At 50.2% G+C, this 8,999-nt stretch overlaps 1 protein-coding gene across 1 annotated transcript; it reads right to left on the bottom strand.

Annotated features, from left to right (window-relative positions):
* Positions 1-7,711: 7,711 nt before the first annotated feature.
* On the bottom strand, positions 7,712-8,752 carry ntf3 (neurotrophin 3; the record flags this gene model as incomplete). The annotated part of the gene is made up of 2 exons (XM_080538141.1): positions 8,558-8,752; positions 7,712-8,302 (listed from the first exon to the last, which is right to left on the bottom strand). The coding sequence occupies exons 1-2, from the start codon at positions 8,735-8,737 to the stop codon at positions 7,712-7,714; spliced, it is 771 nt and encodes a 256-aa protein (XP_080394267.1). The 5' UTR covers positions 8,738-8,752.
* Positions 8,753-8,999: the final 247 nt, after the last annotated feature.

Raw genomic sequence — 8,999 nt, 5'->3', positions numbered from 1 at the left:
TTCTGGACATCAGGGGGTCTGGATGATGGGGGGGGGCGGGGGGGTAACAGCCCCTGAATGGGGTCAGAAAGCCTGGATTCCTTGTTTGGACAATCCCCTGACCTGGTGGTGGCCAGGGTTTAAACCGCACCATACTGTATGTACACTAGATATGGTGACCAGGGTGTAAACTGCTCCATACTGTATGTACACTAGACATGGTTCCCAGGGTGTAAACTGTTCCATACTGTATGCACACTAGCCAGGGTTCCCAGGCTTTAAACCGTTCCCTACCTTATGTACACGAGGCATGGTTCCCAGGCTTTAACCCGTTCCATGCTGTATGTACACTAGACATAGTCGCCAGGGTTTAAACCGTTACATACCTTATGTACGCTAGGCATGGTTCCCAGGCTGTAAACCGTTCCATCGAGGACTAAAATAACATTGTTTTGGGAACATACTGTGTGGAGTATCTCTGTCCCAGCACTAAAGCAAAGGTCACACTACCCTCCTCTGCTGTGTGTGTGTGTGTGTGTGTGTGTGTGTGTGTGTGTGTGTGTGTGTGTGTGTGTGTGTGTGTGTGTGTGTAAGTAAGCAATCTGTTTCTCTCATAATGAAGTGGTAAAGGGACTGGTACTGTCCAAAATATGAAATAACACACACACACACGCACACGCACACACACACACACACACGCACACAAGCACACGCACACACACACACACACACACACACACACACACACACACACAGACACACACATAACTTTCACATAGTTGTATACAAGACAGTAAAAATAACACACACGTGGTACAGTGGCTTATATAAAACATAGTCATATGTTTATTTTGACATATTTCACACAAACAGGCTGCTTCTGGTCGGGTGGGGTGGGGTGGGGTGTCTTTAAACGCTGTTCTGGGAACAGTTACTCTTTCAAGTATCAGCGTGTTCACAGGTAACAGAACAGACCTCAGATCAGGGGGGCAGCTGAAGAGACTCTTCCAATGAACTAAAACAGACGGTAAAAACAGACGGTAAACAGACGTCTAACGGACCAACGCGTGGGGGCAGGGTACAGCCAGCCAGAGGCCTGGGGGGTATTCCATCAACGTCGCTAAAGGAAAATCCAGGCGTTAGTGGAACACCCCCCAGACAGAGGCTACTTTATACAGAACGACAAACAACCAAAAAGAGACAAACATCTTTAGTAAAAATAGAGATCTGTTGTTTTTTTGTCACATTAACTTCAGTCTTTTTATAGTCTGGAGAGAGAGAGATAGAGAGAGAGGGGTGGAGGAGAGGAGGAGGTTTTACACAAAAGATCCTTTTGATTTTGCTTAAAATATTGTGTGTTTTTGGCACATTTTCACATGACTTGGGGGGAAACTTGTTAGCAGAGGGAAGCGGAGGTATTTTTGCTTCAGGAACGATGCATTGGTGTCAGGGGGGTATTCCATCAACGTCGCTAAAGGACAATCCAGGCTTATTTTGATAAATCCTGCGAGATTTTGATCTTTTTTTTTCTCGCGAGACTTCATGAAAATAAGCCGGGATTTTCCTTTAGTGAGGTTGATGGAGTACCCCCCAGCTTTGGGAGCGCGGTCAACACAATGCCCAGTGGTTGTAGATACAAACAGCAGCAACAACAATGGCCTACAGTGATAACATTTGGGGTCTTAGGGACACAATGTGGAGAGAAAGAAAACAAAGAAAAACTAAAAACTAGAAAATGGAAACATCTCATATACTCTGTGAACTACGGTAATATCACCCCCGAAAACATTCTCGTCTCATACTCTGTGATCTACGGTAATATCACCCTCAAAAACATTCTCGTCTCATACTCTGTGAACTACGGTAATATCACCCCCGAAAACATTCTCGTCTCATACTCTGTGAACTACGGTAATATCACCCCCAAAAACATTCTCGTCTCATACTCTGTGAACTACGGTAATATCACCCCCAAAAACATTCTCGTCTCATACTCTGTGAACTACGGTAATATCACCCCCAAAAACATTCTTGTCTCATACTCTGGGAACTACGGTAACATCACCCCAAAAACATTCTCTGCAGCAGAAGAAGAAGAAGGAATAGAAGGAGGAGGGGCCTTTGTTAACCTGGGAGTTCCGTTGAGTTCTCTTCTAGAATTCCGTGGTGTTCTAATAGTTCCATTAGTTCCATTGTATTGTGAGTCAGAGTTCCGTTGTGTTGAGCTCCAAGGCCCTACATCCTCTTCCTGTTAGAGTCCATTTTGCCTTGAAAGGCAGTGTTATACAGTGTCAGAGCCAGTGGGACGTGTGTACACACACACACACACACACACACACACACACACACACACACACACACACACACACACACACACATATAGGAGATCCTATGTTTCTGTACTTGTTAGCAATAAGAAACCTCACCCCCCCCCCCCCCCCCCCCAGCCCGGCACAGTGTGTCTCCTTTAGGACACCATACAGGAGTGCTGTGGTTGGTTGGTGGTTGGTGATCACAGCAGTGGGACAATGGGGAGATGGACTTACACCCCTCCGGACCCTAACCTGTCAATCACTCCTCGGAAAAAACACCTTGTGGTTCCCACCCGTCTTAATGTCCCCCCACGCCCCCCCACGTCCTGCTAACGTCTAACAGCCTGCAGCCCTGGTCCCGCCCACACACAGCGGTAAACAAGCGCTCCTTTATCAGCGTGTTAAAGGTCTGGATGTATGTAGGCTGGGGCCAGATGCTGCTCTGAGGCCTGGGCTGACATCGTAGTATAGCTTTACTGTCTTACTGGAGGGAAAGACTGTTTTTAAAAGCTTTAATGGAGAGGGAGAGAGGGAAAGAGGGAGGGAGGGAGGGAGAGAGGAATTGGTACTATATGTATATGGTAGCTAGTACATGGTGTGAAGGAGAGTAACAGAGGTGTGTGTGTGTGTGTGTGCGCTCTCTGTTTGCCTATATCTTGATGTTCTTTGTATGAGGGACGGGTTAAGTTATACCCCATAGAGCTAGGATGACTAGAGAGGGAGGGTCCCATGTAAAGAACATAGAGCTAGGATGACTAGAGAGGGAGGTTCCCATGTAAAGAACATAGAGCTATGATGACTAGAGATGTAAAGAACATAGAGCTAGGATGACTAGAGAGGGAGGGTCCCATGTAAAGAACATAGAGCTAGGATGACTAGAGAGGGAGGGTCCCATGTAAAGAACATAGAGCTAAGATGAGTAGAGAGGCAGGTTCCCATGTAAAGAACATAGAGCTATGATGACTAGAGATGTAAAGAACATAGAGCTAGGATGACTAGAGATGTAAAGAACATAGAGCTAGGATGACTAGAGAGGGAGGGTCCCATGTAAAGAACATAGAGCTAAGATGAGTAGAGAGGCAGGTTCCCATGTAAACAACATAGAGCTAGGATGACTAGAGAGGGAGGTTCCCATGTAAAGAACATAGAGCTAGGATGACTAGAGAGGGAGGTTCCCATGTAAAGAACATAGAGCTAGGATGACTAGAGAGGGAGGTTCCCATGTAAAGAACATAGAGCTAGGATGAGTAGAGGCAGGTTCCCATGTAAAGAACATAGAGCTAGGATGAGTAGAGAGGCAGGTTCCCATGTAAAGAACATAGAGCTAGGATGACTAGAGAGGGAGGTTCCCATGTAAAGCCTTGTTCTTGCTCTGTGGTGGCGGCCATATTTGGTGAACCGTTTTTTGGAATGTTTGATCTAGTGTTCTAGTTCTGTGGTATGTGGGAGTGGCCCCTTCTGACCCCGCCCCCCTCTCTCTCCTATCTAGGTCAGTACGGCTCAGGGCCTGCCATTTGATTGACAGGTGATTGAGAAGTCGAGTGTGCGAACCACCTGATCTCTGAGTCTCCCAGCCTGTCTCTCCTCAACAACACCGCTGACCTTTAACCTTTAACCTTTAAGGGGTCATCAGCAGGCCTGCCTTGTAAAAACACCCGTCTGAAGGCCCCAAGACCGTCTCCAGAGACACACACACACACACACACACACACACACACAACCCAATCTCCTCTCTCTCTCCGCCTGCAAAGCTCCCAGTGACATCACTGCAGGACTGAGGCCAACCTTTTGGGTAACCAGCTGCACATTTGTCAAGCCCAGGGTATTCAGGACAAGTCAAGTCCAGGGTATTCAGGACAACGAGTTAGAATTAAATTCTCCTGGCAGCAGCGATGATGATGAGGATGATGATGATGATGATGATGAGGATGATGATGATGATGATGAGAATGATGATGATGATGATGATGATGGTTGTTGCTGCTGCTTGATCGTTCTGGCCCGTTAAGAGGAAGAGGGCTTTGCTGTCCACACACACACACACACACACACACACACACACACACACACACACACACATGAGCACACACACATAAGCAAACAACTCCAGCAGACCTTTGTATATCCCAATTCTGCCCCCCCCCCCCCCCCCCTCCCTGACTAACATGGTGAAACCCTCTTAGAGAGAGGAGAGATTATGCCTCTCCAATCCCAGCTCTCTGCACATACATGCACCATCTTAACTCAGCCACCCCCCCCCACCCCCCCCCTCTGTAAGACTGCTGGGGTTGGTAGAAATGCCACCTGTAGGTGTCCCTCCACTCTGTGGACCTGGGGTCAGGACTGGGGGGGGGGCAGGGGGGTCTTTAGGGGCCTTGCCCACCCCTCCCCACTCTGTTGACCCCGCCAGTTGAGGGTCTAACGGGGCAGGATAGGGTTAATAGAGAGAGAGAGGGGGGGGGGGCTCAGCTAGGATGAGGAGGAGGAGGGGGGGGGTCTGATCATTGTGTTCACTGTGAGAGGCTTTAGTCAGCGGACATCAGCATCACACACTCCTGAGGAGAGCGTGGCAAGAGAGAATGTGTGTGTGTGTGTGTGTGTGTTGCCTGAATGTAAAAGCCATTATCACAGGATGGACAGGAGAGAGCAATGAGAGAAAGTTATTGGATCACATGCTGTGGTGTGTGTTTGGTGTGTGTGTGTGTGTGTGTGTGTGTGTGTGTGTGTGTTGCCTGAATGTAAAAGCCATTATCACAGGATGGACAGGAGAGAGCAATGAGAGAAAGTTATTGGATCACATGCTGTGGTGTGTGTTTGGTGTGTGTGTGTGTGTGTGTGTGTGTGTTGCCTGAATGTAAAAGCCATTATCACAGGATGGACAGGAGAGAGCAATGAGAGAAAGTTATTGGATCACATGCTGTGTTGTGTGTTTGGTGTGTGTGTGTGTGTGTGTGTGTGTGTGTGTGTGTGTTAGGGTCCTACTCTCACGGCAGGCCAGCACACAGCACACAGCCAGCACACACCTGCGGTGTGTTTAATACTGAGGAATTTGGTGAAGATCCAAAGATCCACCTCAGCCACTCAGGTGTTCAGTGTGTCTCTGTGTGTTCAGGGTCTCTCTGTGTTCAGTGTGTCTGTGTGTTCAGGGCTGATGAGGGAGGGTGGTGTTAAGGTGTTAAGGTGTTAGTACGCTCCGGTTCCCCTGCATCCGTCTGTGTGTCCAGACCTGACCTGCTTCATATTCTAACTGTTATCATACATGGCCAATGTCTGTCTGTCTGTCTGCCTGCCTGTCTGTCTGCCTGCCTGTCTGTCTGTCTTCCTGTCTGCTGTCTGCCTGTCTGTCTGCCCGTCTGTCTGTCTGTCTGCCTGTCTGTCTGCCTGTCTGTCTGTCCGCCTGTCTGTCTGTCTGTCCGCCCGTCTGTCTGCCTGTCTGTCAGTCTCTATGTCTGCCTGTCTGCTTGTCTGTCTGCCTGCCTGCCTGTCTGTCTGTCTGTCTGTCTGTCTGCCTGTCTGTCTGTCCGCCCATCTGTCTGACTGCCTATCTGTCTGCCTGTCTGTCTGCCAGCCTTTGTGTCTCTGTCAGACAGACAGACAGACAGACAGACACAGACACGAAGGCCGGCAGACAGGCAGGCAGGCAGACAGACAGACAGACAGATAGGCAGTCAGACAGACAGGCAGGCAGGCAGGCAGGCAGGCAGAGAGGCAGACATAGAGACTGGCAGACAGGCAGACATAGACAGACAGACAGACAGACAGACAGACAAACAATCTGCCTGCCTGCCTGTCTGTCTGTCTGTCTGTCTTATACACTATGAAAGACTGGAGATATCCTGTCAGATATGATCAAGTACAGGAAATGACTCAAATAACTTTACTTGCCAGCTTTGTTGGACCAGATCAGAACACATTCACCACTTGTTGGGTACCTTTCAGACTGACATTTACTAGCAGTCGTAATGTGATTGAATCTCCCAAAATTACAAATGTCTCCAAGCCGGTGTTGACGCTCTACAGTTTGTGACATACAGACGTCCGTAAGGTACTGAGCTCCACGCTTCTGTTGATGCACGTGTGTTTGATACCGTTTCTCATTCTGTTCCATGCATTACAATGAGCCCGTCCTCCGAGTTCTACCTCCGCTAGCCTCCCCTTGCAGTGCATTACACTGGCAGCTTCCTGTACTCAGCCTAACAGGGTGACACACCCACTCATCTGAATCAGACCTGGAGATACCACTGTGATGTCAGTCACGCATCGATCTGCTGGGATAATGGCAGGTAATGCACCGATGGGAGATCAATGGGAAATGATCAGTAGGAAATGATCAGTAGGAAGTGATCAGTCGGAAGTGATCAGTAGGAGAGAAGAGAGAGAGAGCTTTGTGTGCAGCAGATCTCAAGTTAGGACTGGACCCCATGTCCATCTGACCTGCAGAGACATGTGTACACACACACACACACACACACACACACACACACACACACACGCACACTGTACACGCACTCTTCTGCAGGCCTAGTTACACATCCCACTGGTACACACTGCACTGATTTTAAAAAATGCAACAGATCAGCAGGTGAATATGACAGGTGTAGTACAGTTATACAGGTGTAGGACAGTACTGTCAGGTACACAGGTACAGGTATACAGGTGGAGTACTGTACTGTTAGGAGCACCAGGTGTGTGTGTGTGTCTGTGGCAGGTCCCTGCGTGTGTCTACAGCCATCGACAACACACGTGTAGACTGTGATGTCGTCCTGTGTGATGTCATCCTGTGTGATGTCATCATGTCATCATGTTTCTGGGAAACAGCAGCTTACTGGCAGAGCGAGTAATTATGTCATAATGGAATGAGCGATGATGTCATAATGGAATGAGCTCGATAAGGAATACTGTCGTTTGTGGAGTGTAATGTGTTGTGGGTGAAAGACCCCCCCCCTCCCCCCCAAGTCAGCTGACCCCCCCCCCCCCCAACCCTCCATAGCCCCCCCCCCTCCCCCCCCTCTATATCCTGTCTGCTGCATCGATACTTGATCAAGGCACATAATCCCACCATGCAAACACCTGCAGCTAGGAGTCTCATGAGTTCATAGGTGTATATATATACATATATAGCTTTTGTATATATATATATATATGTAGAGAGAGAGATTTTCCATTGATGAAGACTTCAATAAATAACACAAATATATTTATACATCATACAGTATATAGACATGTATAAACTACATGCATTTCATATAACTTAAATAATAATTTATATGTACAACCTCCCACCATCCCACCCTCCCGCCAACCCCCCCCCCCCCCCAAAAAAGGAAATATATCAGATATCTATTTAAAAGGAAAAAAAAGAAAAAAAAAGATATCTCAGTGGTTGTTTTGTTTGTTGTTGTTGTTGTTGTTGTTGTTGTTTACGTCCTGCGGTGTTTCCGCGACAGTGCGCAGACGCAGGACGTGTCGATGCGGATCCAGCGCCAGCCCACCGACGTGCGCACCTGCGTGAGCGCGCGCACGTACGTGTGGATCGTCTTGCACTGCGAGTTCCAGTGCTTGTCGTCGATCCCGCGGCAGCCGCTCCGGAACGGCCGCGGAGTCCTGCACTTGGTCTCGTAAAAGTACTGCTTCACCTCCGCCGTGGAGCTGGTCTTGATCTTGCCCAGGACCGTCACCTGGTTCCCCTGGATGTCCACCGCGCTTGTCTTGTCCGTGGTCCACTGGCTCTCCGAGTCGCACACCGAGTACTCCCCGCGGTAGCTCTTGTGCTCCGCGTAGCGCCTCTTGCGCGTCTTGTTGTTAGCGAAGGCCCCGGCCCCCCCCGCGACCACGTCCGAGCTGCCCCCGCCCAGGTAGTCGTCCGTGAGGTACAGCGGCGGGGGCTGCAGGGGAGGGCGCTCGCTGAGGAGCACGCGGGGGGAGTTGTAGCGCTTGTGCTGCCGCAAGAGGAGGTCCGCGGAGAGGACGGTGAGCGGCTGGTACAGGGAGCTCTGCTGCTGCTGCTGCTGCTGGGGGGGGGGCGGGGGAGGGGGGGGAAGGTTCTCCAGGAGGGGCGGGGAGGGGGGAGGGGGGAGGAGGAGGTCGTCGAGGGGGAGGTCGTCGAGGGCCGGGAGGAGGAGGCCCGCCGGGGGCAGCGTGTCCTGGGCCGCCTCGGGGTCCCGGTGGTGGGCCCCCTCCCCCCCCTGGGCCCAGCCCCAGCCCTGGTAGTCCCCTCCATCCTCCACCCCCTGGCCCTGCCCCTGGCCCTGCCCCTGCCCCTGCCCCATCCTCTGCCCCTGCCCCTGGCCCTGCCCAATCCTCTGCCGGTCCCTGGTGAGGTCGGCCTGCAGCAGCTTGATGATAAGGGTGTTGATGGGGTCCTGGGTGGGCTGGTGTCGGTCCATGTTGGTTGCCTGGATACCATACAGGTACGCGAGGAACATCACGTACAACAGGATGGACATCACTAGATTCACCTGCAAGATCTGGAGACACATAATTTAATTAATTTTGCCATTTAGCAGACGCTTTTAATCCAAAGCGATTTACAATTACGAATTACAGGGACATTCCCCCTGGAGTAACTGAGGGCTAAGTGCCTTACTCAAGGGCACACTAGTAGTGGTGTGGTTTCAGGCGGGATTTGAACTCACAACCTTCCGATCACAAGTCCAACTCACTATCCACTAGACCACCACTACACACAAACACACCTGATCAACAGGG

Source organism: Nansenia antarctica (assembly GCF_963989245.1).
Source record: "Nansenia antarctica genome assembly, chromosome: 8".
In the NCBI taxonomy this organism is placed as follows: Eukaryota; Metazoa; Chordata; class Actinopteri; order Argentiniformes; family Microstomatidae; genus Nansenia; species Nansenia antarctica.
Note: the sequence above shows the minus strand (reverse complement) of the source record. Positions and strands in the feature narration are given on the sequence as shown.